The sequence below is a fragment of the Sinohyriopsis cumingii genome, chromosome 3, assembly GCF_028554795.1.
Source record: "Sinohyriopsis cumingii isolate HCF-2022 chromosome 3, ASM2855479v2, whole genome shotgun sequence".
NCBI classification, from domain to species: Eukaryota; Metazoa; Mollusca; class Bivalvia; order Unionida; family Unionidae; genus Sinohyriopsis; species Sinohyriopsis cumingii.
Window position 1 is genome coordinate 66,006,587 of NC_142963.1, and position 23,212 is coordinate 66,029,798.

General features: G+C 35.6%; 1 protein-coding gene across 4 annotated transcripts in view; it reads left to right on the top strand.

Annotated features, from left to right (window-relative positions):
• LOC149803010 (meiosis inhibitor protein 1-like) overlaps positions 1–23,212 on the top strand; it is a 216,338-nt gene that overhangs the window by 118,469 nt on the left and 74,657 nt on the right. For all 4 annotated transcript variants that reach the window (XM_089952558.1, XM_089952560.1, XM_089952559.1 and 1 more), the window contains 4 exons: positions 14,394–14,603; positions 17,246–17,396; positions 18,065–18,222; positions 20,758–20,885. In XM_089952558.1, the coding sequence (XP_089808684.1) occupies positions 14,394–14,603; positions 17,246–17,396; positions 18,065–18,222; positions 20,758–20,885 (647 nt within the window). The remainder of the gene's footprint in view (positions 1–14,393; positions 14,604–17,245; positions 17,397–18,064; positions 18,223–20,757; positions 20,886–23,212) is intronic.

Sequence of the window (23,212 nt, forward strand, 5' to 3'; positions counted from 1 at the left end):
TCATTCCAGTGCTGAATCAAGCATTTAAGGCAGCACTGTCCAACCTTTTTGACACCATGGGCCACTGAAAAATGTTTTTCTTGAAGCCGAGGCTGCAGCAGAAAACTGAAAAGCATCGTCTATGTAGCTGCTCTAGCTTTGTAAGGCCATTTAAAATCAGCCCGCGGGCCACATGCAGCCCGTGGGCTGCGGGTTGAACAGCACTGATTTAAGGCCTGTGCCATGTGCAGAGCCCATGCTGACAAGCACAGGAAATGGAGGCCCTGAATTTTATTACTGTTGAGAAGTGATGTATTGACAATCTAAATTGTTTGGAATTGATGAATTGCCCAATGAAAGAGACCTGGGAAGACATTTGTTATCATCATTGATATGAATATGATATGAATGATGATGTTGACAATGCACTTGACATTGTCCTTTACTGTAATAACCTTCAGGATGGGAAATGGTGCAAGTCTATAAACATTACAAGATGATTACAAAGACTTTGTATGAACATGAAATAGCCACTTTTGTATGCTGGTGTCTTGAATCTAGTGTGCCTTGGTCAAATGGACATGGCTGCTAATCCACCTAGAATATCTTTTTATGTTGTATAAAATTTGTAACCAGAATATCACATATGTTGTGACTTTCACTGCAGTGCAGTTATACCAATGAGAAAGGCACTAAATGAAGATGAAGATGAGATGAGAACCTTAACCATAATACATACCTGGTGTATTGTTACCACCTGACTTTGTGTTTTAAAGAAGTCTTAAAAACAGATACAAAATGTGTTTTACTGGGTGGGACTATATTTCAGGGTTAACTCAGTCTCAGAAATGTATTTTATTGGGTGTGACTATATTTCAGGGTTAACTCAGTCTCAGAAATGTATTTTATTGGGTGTGACTATATTTCAGGGTTAACTCAGTCTCAGAAATGTATTTTATTGGGTGTGACTATATTTCAGGGTTAACTCAGTCTCAGAAATGTATTTTATTGGGTGTGACTATATTTCAGGGTTAACTCAGTCTCAGAAATGTGTTTTATTGGGTGTGACTATATTTCAGGGTTAACTCAGTCTCAGAAATGTATTTTATTGGGTGTGACTATATTTCAGGGTTAACTCAGTCTCAGAAATGTATTTTATTGGGTGTGACTATATTTCAGGGTTAACTCAGTCTTAGAAATGTATTTTATTGGGTGTGACTATATTTCAGGGTTAACTCAGTCTCAGAAATGTGTTTTATTGGGTGTGACTATATTTCAGGGTTAACTCAGTCTCAGAAATGTGTTTTATTGGGTGTGACTATATTTCAGGGTTAAATCAGTCTCAGAAATGTATTTTATTGGGTGTGACTATATTTCAGGGTTAACTCAGTCTCAGAAATGTATTTTATTGGGTGTGACTATATTTCAGGGTTAACTCAGTCTCAGAAATGTATTTTATTGGGTGTGACTATATTTCAGGGTTAACTCAGTCTCAGAAATGTATTTTATTGGGTGTGACTATATTTCAGGGTTAACTCAGTCTCAGAAATGTATTTTATTGGGTGTGACTATATTTCAGGGTTAACTCAGTCTCAGAAATGTATTTTATTGGGTGTGACTATATTTCAGGGTTAACTCAGTCTCAGAAATGTATTTTATTGGGTGTGACTATATTTCAGGGTTAAATCAGTCTCAGAAATGTATTTTATTGGGTGTGACTATATTTCAGGGTTAACTCAGTCTTAGAAATGAAGATAACTTGTTTTATTTGGCATGAGCATATTGGGAGAGAACTAAATATTTCAGAATGGAAAGTTCCTTGTGTAGACATAGGGAGATAATTTCACAATTAAACAAGACTTACCAAAGTTGCAGTTTGATTGGAATTTTATGAACCTGTAAAGTGCCTGAGGGATCACATGAGATGGAATTGGTCACATGTTGAATCAGTCTTTAGAGCATGATCAGCTTGGATGCCTCAGAGAACAACAATAGGGTGGGATATGCATGAAGATAATTAATTTGCATATAGGTGGGCATGTGATCCCTCAGGCACTTACAGGTTCATAAAATTCCAATCAAACTGACTTTGGTAAGTCTTGTTTGATTGTGAAATTTATTTCCCCAGTAAGTGCCTTGGGATCCCATGAGATTTCAGAGTTTATGCATCCAGGCACAACAATGAAGAAAAATTAAAGTAAAATGTATATTTGTAATACTAGAAAAAACTATAATTAAAAATATATAAGCATCTGAGATTGAATCAAAATTTTTCTTAGTTGAGACTTCCCAAGCACAGCACTGCTGAAATCTAAGCTATCCAGTACAGGTTTATGATATAACTTGCAGAAAGTGCAATCATTACTCCATCCTACTAGCTGCAACAGTGCTTGATGCAACTCTAGTGCTGTGGACCCCAAACACGGATGTATCAATCCCTGCCTCCTTCACAACAGTCTTGATCCATCTAGCTATGGTGCTTTTAGCAAAAGCTCTAAAAGGAGATTGTGTGGTTATCAATAATTTTTTAACATTTCCCTGAAGGGAAGAAGTTCTACTGATGTATTCTTGTAAGGTTTCAACTGTACATAGTCTTTTATAATGATACACAGAAAAAGTATTTGTGATAGATGTTGACGAGGTTTACTTTGCTTCAAAAGGTCCCTAATTGTGACAACAACAACTTTATCAGAAAAAATAGTAATATCATCAATATTTATGACATGCAAAGTTTGGCATCTCTGGCCACTAAGTAAGGTCAACAGGATCATTAGTTTCTAAGTCACTTGTTTCAAAGAAATGTTCCCCAAGCACAGTTCTCACATTCCAGGTTATGCCATATCTTGGCAAACTTGGCCTAGGTAGAAAAACTCCTCTCAAAAATCTTTTTACGAACACATTATTACCAAGGTCAACATTACTACTCAATTTAACTAAACTAGATATAGTAGATCTGGCAGTGTTGATGGAGCTGTAACCTAAACCAGATTCAAAAAGCTCTGTCAAGAAAGCCAGGACCGAATTTATAGGTGGATCAAGGGATCAGTATGTTTCCCAACTGAAAAGTGCAACCATTTCTGGAGATGTGTCCAGTATTATTTCCTTGTAGATTCTCTCCCTGAGTTGAGTATGACACTGGCAGCTTGTCCTGATATGCCTTTACGGAACAAGGCTTTCCTGATAAGCAAAACACAGATAACCAGGTTTTCTGCAGTTGATTGAGTGGATCCTGAGGTAAGGTCAACAAGCTGCAAATCAGTGGAAGATTGTATGATTGCTGAACAATTTGTCACAAAAGGCAGGGAAACCAGGGCTGTGTTATCCACGATGGTGCTACAAGAACCACTTATGCACAGTCATCTACTATCTTCTGAAGATCACGTCCCACCATTCTGAAAGGTGGGAACAAAATAAAATTAGATCTGACCACGTCATACAGAAATCATCAATGGCCCAGGCATGTGCATCTGGTCTATATGACACTTAATTGTGAATTTGATGATTCAGTCTAGAGGCAAACATATCAATATCAAACTCTCCAAATATTGCATGAATTTTCAAGATTGCTTTGTTTAACATCCACTCTGCATCATCATTGCAATTCCTTGATGGGTGATTTGCTTTAACATTTTTCTTCCCGGAGAGATGGCAAGCACTCAACCAAGTCTTTCTATGCACCAAAACCAAATATCTTTCCATTTGATTTAGTAATCTCTTCCTACCTCCCATTTTGTTAATGTAGGCAACAGCTGCTGTATTATCTATGAAGATTCTATTGTGTAGATTCCAATAATGCAGCAATATGGCACACATTGTTTTGACACTCTAAGTATGTTGAACCTTGAAGCAGACTATCATCCAAATAAACAACATTGCGATAACGCATCTTACGCAAGGAAGAAAAAAACAGGCTTCATGATTTCAATGTATACTCATGGTGCAGATGCCAGTCCGTTTGATAAACAGGTGTACTGATAAAATTGTCCATTCCTGTAAAAGCATAAATATTTGCGAAAATGTCAACAAAATTTTCTGTTATAGTATAAGCTGTGAAAGAAACTGTGCTCTCATGAATGGGAAAACTGCTACTTACAGTTTTTTTGGAAGATACAACCCTGCCTCTGTTCACAAATCTTGATGGGGTCTTCTCTTTTTGAAGTTCTGCATTCCCCATTGGTATGGTTGCCGTTGTTAGGGCTGGGACCTGGCCCCCATCTTGAATAAAAAAGACTTGGGTCCTGCTTGACCTTTATAATTTGAGTATCTTCCAGTGTTTGAAGCCAAACACTTTCCAACACTTTGTTCTCCATCTGCTGAGTATCTGCAATATTTGTAACTTTTGTAGACAGGTCATCTCCAAAAAAGAGGTCCAGTTAAGTTATTTTGGGTTGCACAGAGAGATTGTTAACTGTAATGGTGATCCGGCTCGATCAGTTCTTTCCTCTTATGAAACATACCACAAAATGCAGAAGAAAACATCCACAATACATCACCAGCATCTGTAAGCAGTTTATTTACATTTGTGGGTGTACCATCTACTTTATTGTGTGGTAGTAATTCATCCATGAGCCTGCCTGAGAAGGGGAACACTTGCTTTAACTATTCCTTGAAACTTTTGGAGCTTGGCATCCATTTGTTTTGTAGCTTTGCTCAATTTTGCCCAAATTTTGGGATTTTACTTTAGGCACACTTAAATTTAAAATGTTTTTAAGTCCTTAAATTTATTCTGTGCTATTTGGGCCCTAAATCCCACATTCACAACTTTGGCCAAGTTCTCCTGAATGGGCTATGCACAACATTTGCACACTTCATAAAAGTCAAAGAGTTATTTCATGACGTCATTTCCTTCAGTTTCTGAGGGTAAATTTGGTGTTGATGTTACTAAGTTTTGAAGGCCATGCTCGAAGTCACTGACATCTTCCTCACTTCTGCACCGGTGGAAGAAAGATCACTTCCCTTGTTATGCTGAACCATTTCCATCCATGCTTGTTTCTGTGCTGATTCATCAAATCCCAGCATATCAGCCATGTTTTTTTTGCTAAGACTGTAAACTTGTGACTTCAGAATTGTTACCATAGCTGACAAATTTGTAAATAATTCAAGCTGACGGTCCAACATCAGTTGATTGTGGGTTGCTTGTCGTTCAATAAGACTGTCATCTGAGCGCTGCCATTGTTGTGCACATGTCACATTTTCTGTCACTGACTGTCTTGAGATTTTACAGTCACATGACAAGCCCATTGTCGGTAATGGTGTAGCCCTCTGTTCTGTAGATGCAGGATTTCTCCTTGATTTTGATGTCACCACATGGCTATCATTTTGCGTAGTTGTTCCCCATTGGGAATCATTGCATTTTGTTGCGAGTGCGATGGATAAATCTTGGAGTTTCTATGCTTGTTATCCTGGTACAAGATAATGGACCAGATATGACACATTCATAGCAGATTCAATGCACACTTTTGAGTGTGTCTCACTATAGTTTGTGACAAGGTGGAATCACAAATTTCCCACTATCATCTCACCTGTTCCAGACCTGGAAACTTGTGCCATGGATGCTCTGGCAGTCAGTTGGGATGCGATTTGGGTCTGTGCCTTCTCATCAGCATACCTGTCAACTTTTCAGAAGCCAACTAGGGAGATTGAATACAAAAATAGGAGATTGGGGCCTGAAATTGGGAGATGTTTTGCAGCATTGTTTAAAGTCCCATTTTCACTAAATATTGACTTATCTTTCAGTTCCAATATGCTTGAAATTCTCAAAGGATGCACTTGTTTCTCCCTTTGACGTGCCTTATTTTTCCCCAGGACTTGTTCTACAGTGTGTTTTTAGTAAGCACTAGCAAATTACTGGCAAATAAACAATGCCCTATTTTGTTGGAACTAGCAGTACTAAATATGCAGTCTTAAGCTACTGTACATGTGGCAACTATTTTTCCCATGTTTTATATCTTATCTTATTATACCGTCTTTCGTTATTCTTAACTCAAAAGCTTTTGACATTATTTACTAAACAAAATATTTATTCTGAATTAGTTTTTTGAGGGGACATAAGCTGCATGGTATGTTTCTTCATTCTTTTAATTTAATGATGGTAATTAACGTTGGTATATATGGTACATTAATGACAGGTGTTCACTCTTGTAAGTTTCTTTGGTGGGAATGGAGATGCTACAGTATTCATAGTGATGATTTTAATGATTCTCGAGATTGAAACTATTTGCTGACAATTTTATTGTTGTGGTTTATTTTCTGATTTACATGTTGTAGGGTTAAAAATAATCACAAGTTGACATGAAAAATGTTTAAACTTAACATTCTGTTTACTGAAGAAAAACATGCCAGCAAGTCATATAGATCTTTTTTTCTGATCTGCAAATGATGAAAACTTGCACTTAAGTTCTTTCATTTTATTAGTTCTTAATATGATGTGTGGGGACTCAGCCTTTCAGGCCTGGATTGAAGAAGTTTTCTGCCTACTCCCATCAGAGTTCTGAGGGCCTCAAGGTAGATTAGTTTTTAGCTAATTGTGTTACCCTTTTTAAAATTATTATTATTATTATATTACCTCATTCCTCTACAAAATCTGCTTGGTCTACAGTTTTGGCATCAGGTGATCATTGACTAAGGAAGAATCTACTTTCAATTGCCTTGCACTCCAGCAGAGTGTATGCCATTTTGGGCAGCATGCATCACCAATTACATGTCAATTACAAGTCCTAAGTGGTGACTCAAGCTTTTTCTTGCAGACAGATTCCTTTGAATTTTAGTCAGCATTTCTACAAGCCCCACACATCAGTGTTTCATTTGGGTACCCAGCATAACATCATGGCTATGGGATCAATGTTGGAGCTAGTTTCTGTGATGATCTTTCAACAGGCAGAACACAGCTTATCAGTCTTTCACCCCTAATATCACCAGACAGGAGTCTGTTGTTGTGTAGTGGTTTGGTTATCATTATATAGAGGATGATTGACCATAGCGCTAATGCCCGGATCGAGTAAAGAATAAAATAAAATATGAAATTAATGGGTGGAATAATCGGAGACCTGAGTAGAGATATAGAATAGAATAACATGAGCCCTCATATGCAGAATATATAATTTAATGAATTATAAACATGGAAATGAATTTGACATTTGAATTATACATTTTCTCATAGAAACAGAGTTACCTTATTTATAAAAATTGCATCATGAAGTGAAGTGATTGAACTCAAATTGCCCAGCATACCTGCACAACCTGGTTGCTTTCTGATCTTTTTCAAAATTCAATGTCATTGATTGGTTAGACCTGAAGTATTTCTTTTGCTCTTTTTCTCTCTCCAGCAGCATCAACCTTAATTTTCCTCCTCTCTTTCTCCATCCAACCTCCTTTTAGGTTATCAAATGTAATTATCTCCTCTGATTCTGTCTATATGGATACCTATATAGAGCTATTTGCCATTTTAAAAAATTAATAATAGACGACCTAAATATTTGTCAGGTTATTCTTGTGTGTCAAACATTACCACTCATTACATCGGATATCGTCATTCAATACAAACTAAAGCTAATATGTGTCAGTTCACAGCCTGACAGCTGATACACAACCCAAATACAATTAACGTCTCTCCATAATAGCTAGTCTACATTCTTAACTGGACTCTGAGATAATTTAGACCTCTAAATGAACCATTCATATGCTTAACTGTGGCTATAAATTACTAGCTGGACTAAATATTAGCTGGCAGGTATCCTTAATGCTAATGCCATTGATTTTGATTAACAGAATTCACATCTTAATTATACAAATGAATTAACGATATTCACTTCATGTCATAACTTTGATATTTGCTAACTAGCATACTATAACCTATGAATTACTTAATTCTCAACATACATAATTCATATAATTTAAAATTCATGCAATTGTATCAAATTTGTATCTAAAGTAATGCAAGAAATTCCTAGAATAAATGAGTCATATGATATTCAAGATAAATTAATGCAAACAATTAACTTCCAAACTCAGCAGTGGAAAATTGATGTATGAATTTAAAACAAATAAATTCAAGCAAACAATTGCATGAGATTGAAGCAAACTTTGTGCTTTCTGAGACTCACTTGCTTCTGGATGGCAGAATCTCTTTTTATCTTTAAGTTTCTTGTTCCTAAACTTCCAGACACCTGTCCCTTGGAAAATTTTAACAAGAAAGTACTTCTGCTAACTTGGAGCTGAAAACTTCTTGCCTTTCCATATAACATTTGACTAATTTAATGAGGGAAATGACTTAAAACAATGAACTTCATCTGGGGATAAACACCCCTTATTTAGCTTAGACAATCAGGATTAAATTTATGTAACTAAAATTAACACATGCCCATTGAGGTTAGAATAATCCTCTGTTCCACCCCATTACATAAATCGCTTCCTGGAAAATTTCACTTTATGACACTTAGTTCAAATGGCACAAATTGTCTCTGGATTGTCTCCAGCTTTTATCTCAGAGATCATTCACCCTAAAAAGCATAACTTGAACTTTTGGGACCTATAGTTGTGGCATAACAGGTTACGATCTGGGGTTATTTGACAGCTTCATAATAATATACAATCAATTTTACTTGCCTAAATTACATTAATATCTTAAAATGGGGAGCATAAGCCCTTCACACTGTCTACCCCATTGTTTTCATTGCTGCTAAATTTCACAAGATTTGATAAGTACACATTATCTTGTAAGGGCATTGCAGTATTGATTGGTAGTTTCAGCTATATACAATCATACCTAGATTATTTTAATGTAATCTGGGAAAACACTTTGGACCAGAATATTTACAGATTATTCAGCTTCCATATGAGAGCTTGCAGACTCCTTTTAGATAGTGCTGAAAACATCACAGATGCAAAGAATGAAACCACTCAGGTGGCCTAGTGGTTAGAGTGTCCACCCTGGATGCAGGAGGTTGTAGGTTCGAACCCTGGCTAAGTCATACAAAAGACTTGTAAAAATGGTACTAATAGGTGCCTCACTAGGCACTAAGCATTAAGAGGTTAGTGTTAGGACTGGTCGACCTGGTGTCAAGATAATGTAGCTGTGTGGGACATGATGCTACATGTCTGTGGCATGATGCCTCAGTGCTAGACATCCCTTTAAACTGCCACAATGCAGACATCGAAGCGATATGACTGGAAAATTGTTAAAGCTACATTAAAAATCTAAATCACACAAAAAAATGATATTAAAACGTTTTGAGAAAGGCTAGACTTGTGTACAAAGTCTCAAGCAGTATTGTTCCATTATATCTCAGTGAACTACTTCATGCTAGAAAACAAGGCAACACTCCCAATTAAATCTCAGTTGCAGCTAACCACCTTTCCATTCCAAAAGTTTTCAGTATTCAGGGTAACTAGGAACAGAATCCCAAAAGTAATTAGAGAAAGTACAAATAAAAATGCATTTTATTATGACCTAATTTGAAGGCCCCGCGTGGCCAAGTGGTCTAAAGTGCTCACCATTACAGATCACTGCTGTCTCACCTCTGTCTGCATGGGTTCAAGTCTTGAGCTTGGCCAGTGTGTGTATGTGAGAAAGCTTGTCAGAAGCTTCTCATGGGTCGGTGGTTCTTTCTGGGGTTTTCTGGATTCTTCCTCCACCATTTATACTGGCCACCATGTATAGCCTATCTTATGCTGAAAAATGGCATTAATCCCTACAACAACAACAACAACAACAACAACAATAATAATCTAATTCAATGGATGAAAGCGGAACCTGTCTGATTTGACAAAAACAACTTAAGGATAAATTCACTAACTTCACACTTTTTTGTCTCACTGCTTTTACACTACATACACAATGTACCTAGTGGTTTTTTTATCAGTGCTGTGTGTGTGTGTGTGTGTGTGTTTGTGTGTGTGTGTGTGTGTGTGTGTGTGCATGCATGCATGCACGTGTGTGCACACGTTTGTAAAAGGCATGAAATGGGGACATTATTGTGAAAACACAAACAGACCGGGGACACCTTGAAAACGGGGATGTCCTCGTTTTGTAATATTGGCTTCAATGGAACGCCAAGGCTTTATGATACAAACCTTAAAATAAGCATATCTGAGCATGTCCCCATTTTGTTGGTATTTTTTCACATCATGCTATACACAACAATACACACGTCCCACTCGACTCAAAACCTTGCGTGTATCAGTTGGAAAACTCTGTCCCCATTTACGCAGTAAAAATTCACACTGTTGTGCCATTGGCTTGCGCACTTTGCTTCCAAATTACTGATCAAGGATGGCATCAAGAAGATCTAACAAGGTTTAAATCATTTATAAACATAGACAAATATATATGATATATTTTATATTTTAACACAGAGAGTAATATCGATATGCATGTTTGTTAATGGGTAGTCCAACGTTCATAACACATTTTGTCAAGTTAGATCATGAACCAAGAAAATTGAATAAAAGGTTTCATGCAGATATTATGCACAGTTTTTATGATGGACAAGAGATTCTAGCAATTCATCTGTGCTTGTATATTTTATCTCCTATTTAACTCTGAGCCATGCACATTTGGAAATAAAATACACTGGAAAATATCAACATTGATTTTAGTTCATTCAGATGTAGCTAGAAGCTTAATAATGAACAGTCTACATGGTAACCAAAACATATTTCCATTTCTTTCCTACAATTAACCACATTAGAGGTAAATCCGACAAGATTGAGCCAATAGGAAATAAAAATAACTTTTGTAAGTGCTTGTACATGGCACCAGTCAAGACGCTGAAAATACAAGCTTTTATACTCAAATTTAGTGTTTCTCGATGTATCATAAATGTGCATGCTGGCAGAAGTATAAATAATGTGAAAGAAAACAATCAGATAAATTTTGTTTGACTCGGAGGTAAATTATCAAATATTTCACATTCTGTTCTCGTTTAGTCAGTACCTTTTTATATTCTCTCTCTCTCCTCCCCCCTCTCTTCTTCTCGACTTCGTTACTTCTGTCTGTCATTCTTCCTTCTTACTAGCTTCATTTCTTTTTGGCTGTAAGTTCCTTGTTTTCCTCTTTTTCTAAGGACCTGATGATAACAGTTGTCAATTTTTCTCTAATCAATCAATGATCACAAATACACAGCATTACATTTACAACTGACTTCACTAAGCGAAAGGCAGAACATTAATAATGTTACATACAAGAGGTCTCTTTAGTGAATGAATGAAACAAACTATAATAATTTTCCTCTAATTAATGCATGACCACCAATATCACAAATACACATCTGCATCACAACTTCACAATTGCCTGCCTACCTCACAAATGCATTGGTTCTCCTTAATGCATTTCCGTAATGTAGCACTGATACTTAACTACCATAAAATACAAATCACAACTCCAAAACCAAATACCAGGAACTATTTTTCCTATGCTACCTTAAATCAGTCAAATATTGATTATAAGCCTCATTTCGCCTGTAACTCTACACCATATTTACCATCATAGCAAGAATAAAAGGCATCTCCAGATAACGGGACAGTCCCTTCTCGATCATTCAATTGTACGATTTACCAGTCACTATCATGAATACTGCACATGGCGTCACACATTCGATCCACACAATTAGATTTTAATAGGGACTATTTGGCCAGGGTCACTTATGCAGCTGTGACCTGAGCTCACTAAAACTAAACCATGCCATCATACAAAATAAACTTTTGGTGTGTTTCATATTGAAGAGATCTTATCATGCATTGGTTTATTATTGAAGGGGATTGCACTAAAGTGGCAAATTTTTGTACACCAAAGTTAAAACTGTTATTGTGTGTGAATTTTTAAATTCTAAACCGTAGACTTGCCAATAAAATTATTTTAACTGAAGAAAGAGGCCACAAAGGTAATCAAGACACCTAAAATCCTGGAAATTGTGGAATCCGAATTATCAATAGGATCAAAACAGGAAAAACTTTACTCTGAAACATCTTTGGGAAACATCTCAGGAAGGAATTGAACCAATCCACTAACTGTCCACATTGCCCTGCTGCAGAAACACTGGACCATGTATTCAACACCTGTCCCAGATGCCATAATCAATGAGTCGGTTACCTTTTTGGACAAGGTACGCAACAAAAACATTGATACCACATACATGAACATAATAAGGTACCTCAGACAAATTAACAAACATCGCAACATATAAATACAACCACAAGTAATTATAATAACAATTAATAGAAGGGCTAAAGCAGTAAGGTAAGAATGCTAGCTGAAGTGCACACCCATGATTGTTGTTTTTGTTGTGTATGTGGGGTTTTTTTTTTCTGCATGTAGGCATGCAGCTAACACAATACTAACCATCATGGTCTGAGAAAAACAACATATTCCCATAACTATGTATACATATTATAAAGGTGGCAAACCCCCGCCATCAGGCCCAGATATACACGACAACAAGAGTGGTAAGATATAAATAAACACACAAAATTCTTAGGCCTCAACCATCTTAAGACTATAAGGTGACCTAAGCCCAATCTCAGGCCCCCCACACAAGTCGGAACTAAATAAACAACAACAACACAATCCCCAATTATTAACTCGACATATAAATCCAACACTGATACTCAGACCAAACATACTAATTTATACAACAAAAGGGGCACAATATACCTTCCAGATTCAATATTGCTATTAAACAAAGAATCGTGGCAATAAAACCCAGTCGCAAACATCAAGATCTAAGGCAATGGGAGTCGAAGCAGAACAGCAAACTCGAGCAAAACAGCCAAACACTACAACAGCACGAAGAAGAAAGAAAGAGGGTAACACAGAATGAAGAAGGAGTAAAGAAGAAAACAGACATTGACTTTCAAATTGCCAATTGATATGAGGTTCTATCTTTGGCTATTGAAGACCTCTTTCGATAAAAGCTCTATCCCCACAACCTTAACTCGATCCTTTGTATACCACCATCAAAAGTGAAAACTGAAAGTAAACACAGCGTGACCCAAACACGTATAGGGTTCCTGACACCCAGCTGATTGACAACTCTTCGGAAAATCAAAATTACACAACTCATAGGATTAGGAAAATTACATGAGTGGCTTACGCACCATTGGAATAGATTTCTGTCCACTAATACAACTGGACTTGATTTGATTTTACGCGCTTGCTGTTTCTGGGCATACAGCTTTCCAGTGGCGTTTCGCATCCCACAGGCCCCTTGCCTTCTTTCTTTGGCCGGACATGTTCATGAATTGAAAAGTGCGACATTCGCACGTAAAAGCGGGACTGTAGTGGCTCCATTCCTACAGTCCTGATCAATTGAAAATCTCAACCTTCGAGACTTAACCAGTCACAAAAGCACTAGTTGCATAGGCGACTTAAATCCTTTAATTGATTGATTGAAGATTGGCATGCAGATCTTTGATTATTTCATTTTAGAAAAAGGGACTCATTCTCTGTATTTTCACAAAATTCTGACAATTCAGCTTCTTCAAACTCCTGGACATGAATTTTACTTATATATTCAAGAAACATTATATAAAAATTCAACATGATAATTTTAATTTAGTTTGTTAATATGGATGGGAACTATGTGCATGAGGTGAGATTACTGCAGTATTTTGATTGAATTGATTTCTATTTAGAATCAAAATACATACTTATTGACTGTCCCCTATTTGATTGTATAATATCCAGCACTGTGTATATGTGTGTATCCCCATTCTGTATATGTGTGTATCCCTGTTCTGATGGTAAAGATTCTCATACAGTGTTTCTTGGAAATCAACCATAAATCAATTAGAAAAGACATGTATGTATCAAATGCATATTAAAATAGATCTTTATCACTCATAATTTGTTAAAATAAAAATGTCCCCATTTTGATGGTAAAAATCATGTTTTTGTAGGTTTTACAAGAATGTGTATGTGTGTGTGTGTGTGTGTGTGTGTAATTATATACATGTACTCTGAACAGAAATATGTATATAATAAAGGGCCACAAAGAAGATTAGTTCCATGCAACTGATTATGTCACCCTCTTTAAATAAAGTCATTATTATTATTATTATTATTATTATTACCCATGTGTGTTTAAGTCTGCTGTGTGTATGAGTTGGATTTTTAACTTAGCATTAAGTTTTTCAGTCATATTGCTGCCATGTCTGCGATGTGATAGTTTATAGTGATGTGTAGCATCATATCCCACCCAGTCACATTATCCTGAAACCTTGCTTACCAGTCCTAACACTAAACTCTTAATTCTGAGTGCTTAGCGAGGCAGCTGTCAGTACCATTTTTATAAGTTTTTGGTACAACTCTGCCTGGGTTCGAACCTGCTACCTTCTGCATCCGAGGCTGATGCTCTTTCCATTAAATCTTTGCTTATAGGACACATAAATTTGAAAATATTTTCTTTATATCTTTATAGAAAAGAGTACCTGTTGTTACCAGTCCCTTTCCAAGAGATAGGGCAGATGGTCCAATCCATTAGCAAGAAGGTCTGGGACCAGCTGAGTGTCCCCACCCCCTGCAGGATTCATCCTGGAGCGAGGGACAACAAGACATTGGTACATGACAGTATGAACACACAGATGGAGCTCCTTATTACTTTTCAGAGATTGCTCTTGAGCTCTTGCAGGTGATTTTTGATTTCCTGAGATAAAAACAGACTGCATAATTAAATGTGGAAAATAGCATTCATACTTTCTTAATTGAACAAGGAAAGAAAATATTATTCATAATTATAGCTGATGCTACTGTTGGATCCAAGTCCATTATTTAATTCAGTCCAAGCAATTAGTATTAATGTTGCAGAGAACTTGAAGGTTCCACTTCATTCAGTCCATTGTTTGGTTTGGAAAGAAAGAAAACTTTTTTGTTCAAAAAAAGTAGCAAGAGGCCGTGGCATTAGGTCAGGTAGTCTATTTGTTGCAAAAGTATTCTTTTATACTGATCAGGTGTGTAACAACTTTAAGTACTTCATCACATTCATCTGATTTTTATATGAAGGTTTTGTTGCAAAATGTAAAAATATCAGAAAATTGAAGATGAAATACATTTCCATTTGGCTTTAATGCACATAAAAGCATTTATACTTCAATTATAATGACTATACACAATATTTGATTGATAATGACAACTGACTTCAGTCAGTATTTACAGAAGGAGGAAAGGCAGGCTGAAACCTAGTCTTGTTTAACCAGATCTCACATGGCTTGCTACACAAGGTCTGGTTAAGGTCCATACCAGTGATAGCAGTGCTAAAATCTAGGCTTATAAAAAATAATATGATGAAGTTGCTGATTGTTTAACAGATTAGTTGACATTAATTAAAACTTAGATAACATAAATGCACAATTTATAATTTTGTTGTATGTTTCAAACTGACCACATACAATATGCATAGTTAATAATTTCACTTCAGAGTGAAAATCTCGCCATCAGACTAGAGGCAGGCAAGAGACTGGATGAGCTAGACTAGTTGCAACCATTATAACAGAGATTGGTACATACAACAATTTATGCCAAGGAGAATATTTTTATGATGCTGTAGTTGTCAATTGTTACATGATTTGATGAATATTTTCATGATGTTAGCAGCAATAAATTATTGAAATATTACTGATAATAATATAGAATGAAGAGTTATTTTATCTTGACATAAGTAATAGTGAGGATTTACTATACAGCTGCCATAAGGCCAAATCTATAATGTAATGCTGTCTGTCCATTTGTGTGTTACTAATTTCATTTTGCACAATAACCTGAGTTGTCCACCATCTAGTTTCCAAACTTTATGGATGACTTGTAATTTGAGTATGGATACAGCGAGGTAATTTTCTTTGGTGGAGAGAACCAAGGTCATGACACTGTAACTGAAAGAACATAATGGCTTCTGCAACATCGGTCAAGTTCTTCATGACCTGCAGTTATCAAACTTGAATGGCATGCACCTGGGATAAGGAAGAATTCTATTAATTTCAGGATCAGGAGGTCAGAGACACTGAAAGAAAACAAATGGTCTCCAAACAGTAAGATTAGTACTATATCATATACCAGGACCATTCTTTATGTATAGAGCGCAATTTGTGTAAATAAGAAGCCTATTGATCTTTAGGTCAAAAGGTCAAAGGTCAAAGGCCAAGATCACTGAATGAAAGAAGAAAAATTATTTCAACATAATAACATTAGTTCTGCATGACAATCCTGGACCAAATTGTTTGACTGACTTGCACTTTGGGTAAGGAGGAAGCCTGCAGATTTTGAGATCTAAAAGTTTGAGGTCATGTTTACTTTGTATGAAAGAAGAAATATGGTTTCTACACAGTAACATTAGTTCTACACCACAGACTTGGACCTAACATTACAGATGACTTGGCTTTAATAAGGAAGAAGTCTGTAGATTTTGGGGTCAAAAGGTTGAAAAACAGGGTCACTGTGACTGAAAGAAGAAAATGGTTTCTGCACAACAAATTTCAGTTATCAACCTTGTATTGTCACCAGAGTTTGTGGATGACTGCTACATTTTTTGAAATGTGCAAAGTCAAAGTCACTTTGAAAGAAGAATTTTGTTTTGCATGATAACATTAGTACCTTTAACTTTAAGTGTGTAAGAGGCCTGTTGAATTAGGGGTGAACAGTTCAAAGGTTAGGGTCATTGTGGCTCAGAGAAAAATGTGTTTTGCAAAGTAACTCTTATTCTAGAGTATGTTCCTTGAAGTTCATTAGATTCTGGGTCAGAGGTTATGGTCACTGTAAATCCAGTAAGAAAATAATGATTTCTGCACAAGTTTAGTTTAGAACTGCACCTGGACCAAATGTCTGATTATATTATTGAGTGTGTGATTAGGATTTTTAACGCAGCTTTAACAATTTTTCAGTCATATTGCTATCATGTATGCAGTGTGGCAGTTTATAGTGATGTCTAGCACTGGGGCATCATGCTGCAGACATGTAGCATGATGCCCCACCCAGTCACATTATCCTGACACCAGGCCTACCAGTCCTAACACTAACCTCTTAATGCTGAGCGTCTAGCAAGGCAGCTGTTAGTACTATCTTTGTAAGTCTTTGGTATGACTTGACCGGGGTTCAAACCCACAACCTCCCGCTTCCGAGGCGGATGCTCCAACCACTAGGCCACTGGAGCAGTTTATATTATTGAAACAAAGCTAAATCTTCTTAGAGGCAAAGCTAAATCTTGTTTGGTACATAAAATGTTGTCATGATGCAAATGTATACCATATTTACTCTAGATTTATTGACATTTTTATACTCTAGACTTGCTACTAGTTGCAATAGCGACCCAGCTACCTGTGAGAGCAATTTTGCAGCACCAGGGGAGATAATCCAAGGCAACAGATCCACTCTGAAATCCATAAAACAACTGCTGGCACAAATTATTGATCAGAATTATTTACCCCTTGTTTTGGTATGTTTCATTAGCAAACTCATCATATTGCTTTTGAAATTTTAATCTTTTTTTTCTTGTCTTTCATTTTACTATGATCAACAAGATTTTTCATTTGTTCATCTAGACATTTGTGCAAGTTACTTTTAGTACTTTGATGGATTTGCAGTAAAACAAATGATTTATTAGCTTGTATGTTTATCTTTTACAGGTTAAGGTACACAGTAAAGCATATATTAACCAGGGCTACATGGGCAAGCAAAATTGCTTGAGGTGTCTGGGACATAATTTCCCTTGACAAATTTTGATTTTCTTTATCTGGTGGTTTTAATGGCACATGTAACATTTTATTGGCCATATAATGCAGTGGGAAATGGGAGCTAAGTGCTTTAATTTTTCATATTATAATAATTGAACAGTGGACGTTTTGGGGCAAAAATATTTTGCTTGTACTGGTAATAATTTTTCTGGTGATTTTTAGCACTTTTAGTAAAAATCTCCCAAATGAGATGCCTACTAAAGGCTACATTCCAGGTTAAGATGAAGTCATTTTTAATACAACAGAATTTCTCTTTGATCACTTTAAATCCGTGTTAATAATATATTTTAGTGTGCTAATTTTTCATTTTGAATAAAATTGGGCTTTTTGTACCAAATATGTGGTTCATATTTCACCATATGTGTTTCAGATGTATTGGGATAGACTGAATCATGACTCCTTTCATATGACCCTGGAGATATTATGCCTGTTGCATGACCTTGACCCTGATCTTGAAGCAGATATATTTGTAAGATTATGCCAGTCTGACTTTCTGGTGGCTGTAATTGACAATTTTGTTGCTCTTGGGTAAGTTAGGGTACAGTTAGGGTACAGATATTTCCCTAAAAGTAAATTTTTCATGTGTTACAGTTATCTTTCCATTTGATAGCTTTTGTACTTTATCATGTTTGCATTTATTTGGAAGGATTTATCTTCCTATGCGCAAGTTTCTCTTGTTGAATTTACATATCAATAATTGTAGAGAACATATCTTTGACAGGAATTAATATTAATATTGTTGCATATTAAGACTTCAATCTGTGGCAAAGGGCCATAATTGGTCAAGCTATCTGAACCCTCTAATTTTCAGCAAAGCATATTTTCACAATTGTAATAATTTTCAATAATGTATAAAACTTTTCTTGTGCCAAATATCTTTGTTTTTCACCAAAAATACTTTTTAAATGGGAATGTTAATTACAAATGTTTAACCCATATTCAGAATTGGTGATTGAATAGATGACTCTCAGACTACTAAGATCCACTTGCTATTTTTTACTTTTTTTATCTTTCCACTGGCTGAGAGGGCTAGAGACCTACAGGTAACCAGATCTTAAGATCTGTATTGTTGCACTCTGTTGCCTTATTTGATCACTGTATTGTTGCACTCTGTTGCCTTATTTAAACAATTTCTTGTTTTTAATTAGTATGTGCAGAAGGCCAAAATAATTGTACTTTCCATACATTAAGAATCAAGTTATACTTACATTCATTTTTAAAGGCCATCACATATTTGGGTTCATTTCTAAATTACAACCTCTGTTTCACCTCTCTCCACAAAAATGAAATTTTCAGTGCCTTATATTTTTTTGAGCTTAATTGCTTGAATTTTTTTTATTTGATTCTGTATTCAAGTTCCTTTCCATGCCATAAAATAAAGTATACTGTCAATTTATGAATTGCTAATGTTTATCTAGCTGTTCAGAAAACTTGCACATTTAATGGGTCACATTATATCCCATTATCAGCTTCTTCACTTTTGGAGAGAATTATTCATTCACATATATTTTTGCATGTTTAGATGCTGTGTTTCCACTTTGTCCACAGGATTCCATGTTTGAAGGTTGGAGAGCTTCATGTTCACAGTTACTGTAGTGGATGGATTTTTGTTGATTTTGTGGTTACTAAAAAAAACGAATTAATTTGTGCTCATTTTTCTCTTTGTTCACTTTACATTGTCAGAATCATGCAGTATTTTATTATATTGCACTCATGTGTACTTGTGCCAATAGTGTATTAGGAACTACTTTGTAAACAAATCATGTACATTCATGTAGTAGATGCTTTACATTTTGGTTGATTAAATTTGTTTCTGAATGAACAAAAGTAGATGTTTCATTGACTGCGACATACCAGCTGCTTTGCCAGATGCCACAATAACATTTTTGATGCGATGTTTCAAATTTAGGCTAGCGATAGATGTCAGACAGGTCATACAAGTGCTGGGTCCCTACAAATAACATGCAAATGACAAGGAATAAACTGTCTTCTTTAGCTGGTAATAAGAATGGCACAAAATATACTTACAGTTTTACATTCTGAATTTCCACAAAATGTACTTTCTTAGTTCTGCAAACTGAATTACATGAGCCATGTCATGGGTTCTCAAATATGATTACACATTTTGAAATTGTACTGTAATTTCAACTATATTCCAAGTGCAATTATATCCTACTTACTGAAATCAAATTGAAATAAACATTATATTCCATTGTGTCTTTTTGATAATTGCAATTGAAAAACTTCATATTTTTCCAACATTATGATTTCAGACATTCAATGACATAACAGAAACACGCTTGCAGATGTGAACACACTGCTCCCTCACTGCTGAAATCAGATGTACTTCATGTAGAATTGACACAGATAAATCCAGTAATTTTCACGAAACTTAGATGAATCGACAAAAATATCAAAATCTATTCATTCCAGACTAAATGGAAAAGTTGTTGCAATGCACATTCATTCACAATATGAATCTAAATTTCAATTTTAAGTAGACCAAAATGCCATTTTCTTTTGAAAGTGATACCAAGCATTGAACTAAGTTCAGATTTATCTGGGCTGAGTTATGTGCACATTAATAATGTTGTTGTGTACTGGTGAATTTGTACATGTGTATTTAGTTTGGAATATGGCATAAATTCAGTTACTTTGTTTCTTGAAGTATATTTTTGTTTATATAATTAAGCCTTAAGGAGAATAAGAAAATGAGCATATAATAAAAAGGTTACTGCATTTGTTTGGGAAAATATGAACTCATTTTGTCAGATGGATATACTGTACTCCCAAGGTTGTGCATTATTTCCATTCGAAAAACTTGTTCATATTTTCCCTTACAAATGCAGTAACCTATAATTACTGCATGAAAAATTATCAGTATTTGAAGACAATGGCATACCTTTCCCAACCCATAAATGATAGTACCCAAATAAATGCTAATCTAAGAAATCAGTAAATAGTGATTCTCATTATAGTTTGTGTGCAGTCTTTGTTTTGAATTTGCCTCACTTAATCCATGTTTTTCTTTAGAAATATGAGACTGGTTCTTAATCTTTCCAGCAGTGAACCACTTCTTGAGAAGAATGTGCACACTTATCTAAGAAATACTTTCAACTTTATCCTTGGAAAGAAGCTGGACATGGCAAACATAGACATTTGGCTTCAGTCTGGCTTGAATGGTCTTCATTGTAAGTAACAGAGAAAGAGATACATGTATTGGTAGGTAGATAGTTTAGGTGTGTTGGTGGTTTTACAATATTTCTGCACAGTATTGGTCATATAATGCCAGTTAAATGTTGAAATTTCACATTCAAAATTATTACAAATTCATATGTACAGATAAAAGAGTGGCAATAATCTTTAGGATTTAAAAGGGACCAGTATCACCTTGGTCAGAATTTATTTTCTGATCAAGTTTACAATGGCTCCTGCAGACTAATGAAAGTAGATGTTATTTTTGTAGTTGTTGACTATGCTCTGAATAAAAAATATTAAACCTGTTTTGGGTTATAATGTGTGTATGATGGCCAACAGGTAGAGAATACATATATATATGGTGAGACTATAGCACGCTCCATTATAACATATATTTGGATATAACATGGTCATGGTATGGCTCCTGAAGTTTCATATACATGTATTTTTCTTGTGCTCCAAAAAATTCTTTCTTAAAGGTACAAAAAAAAACCATAAAAGGTTTATTATCATTTTGGGGAAGAGATCACGTATGAATAATACAAGATGATTGTGGCGTGGCTCCTGAAATTTTATGTGTATTTTTCTCGTATATGAAAAAGAAAATCTTCTTAAAAGTATGGAAATTAACATGAAAAAAATCAGGGACCATGCAGGGCTTCACCAATGTCACAAATAGTGATTTTTTTCCCCTTATTGGCGGCAAAATATACCATCTGGTGATTTTTTTTAAATTGGCTACATTGTTGGCTGTTTAAACTTGTATATACAACAGTTAGTTTTGAGTAGAGAAATTCAGAGGCCCCATGAAAGGAAGCCACAAACTTGATATAAAATGCACTGAAATTTATCTATTATTACATAAACAAATTCTTTGTCCATTCAGACCACCTTAACAGTGCACTGTTATATCGTAGTCAGCTTATGTTGACATCTAACATTCTCGGCTAGCATGGGTACGTGGGAAAGCCTGCCAGTAGCTTCTCATGGGTCGGTGGTTCTTCCCTGGGTTTTCCAGGGTTCTTCCTCCACCAGTTATACTGGCCGCCATGTATAGCCTATCTTGTGCTGAAAAATGGCGTAAAACCTAGAACAACAACAACGACATCTAGCATGAATTTTGTATGTTGTGAGATATCTGCATTTGTTGATTCTTTTTTTTTACATTTCTGGTAGCAGAGATCAACCATATGAGTCATTATCTCATAATCTATCTTTCGTGGGATTTTTGGCCGCTTAATAGTAATTAATATATTTACACAGACTGACATTTGTATGTGGATGGTAAGCAAAATTCCTTCCAAATTATGTACTTCAGAACACTCACATTTTCTGTAGTAATCTCTGTCATCAGACCAGAACACCTTTGTCTCTATCGTCTGTTGACCTTTTTTTATATTTCTGACGCATGCATAGAAGGCAGCATCACTCCCCTACCACAAATGTAAAAAAAATAATATAAAAATATAACAAGATCTTGTTGGTCTATTCATTAGGCAGGGAGGAACAGTAACTAAAAACATTCAGTCTCAATCAAGCAATACAGTTATATGATGTTGCCACCACAGTAAGGAACGGGCATTTGTTTAGTTCTCCAAAACAGTCCTTTAGTGGTGACTTCAATAATGCATGCACCCTTCTTCAAAGAAAGCAGACTACACTCTTCAATAAAAACAAAGAAAGAGCCTTTCTTCAAAGAAAGTCAGTACCAAATTTAAATAAAAGCAATGGAATCTGGTGGATTGTTTCATTTTCCAATGTGACTGGAACACGTTAACTGTGCCATGAAAGTTTCCTTTTTGCAGGAAAAAAGTATATGCTTACAAACACTACCAACAGTGGCTTAAAATGCAAACTAACACCTTTTACTGACTTGGGAAGTACTGAAAAGTAATGTGCTTTATCATTCATTTCTTGATTGTGCTATTTTTTTCCACTGAATTCACACCTATATGACCTGTGACAAAATTATTGAATATTGTAAATCTCTGTGTGTGCATAGTTTTGATGGAATTACTTGTATTGTGGATTGTGATGAGATTCACGGGTGAGTACACAGTGTTGATACTCTATTCATGCTATACATTTGACACGTATATATAAACAGTATCGATGTATATGTACTAATGCATGGTTCTCTGAATAAAGTAAAATATTATATATATCCTCTCTGTTTTCACTACAGGTCTATTTTTCATTTAATATGTATTGATTTAAGATGGTAACTGTGCCAATGAAGCATGTATTTTTGTGCCTGCATTTATTACCTAACCTACCTATCCACAAATTTCTGGGGGTACATGCATCATTTCCTTCAGCT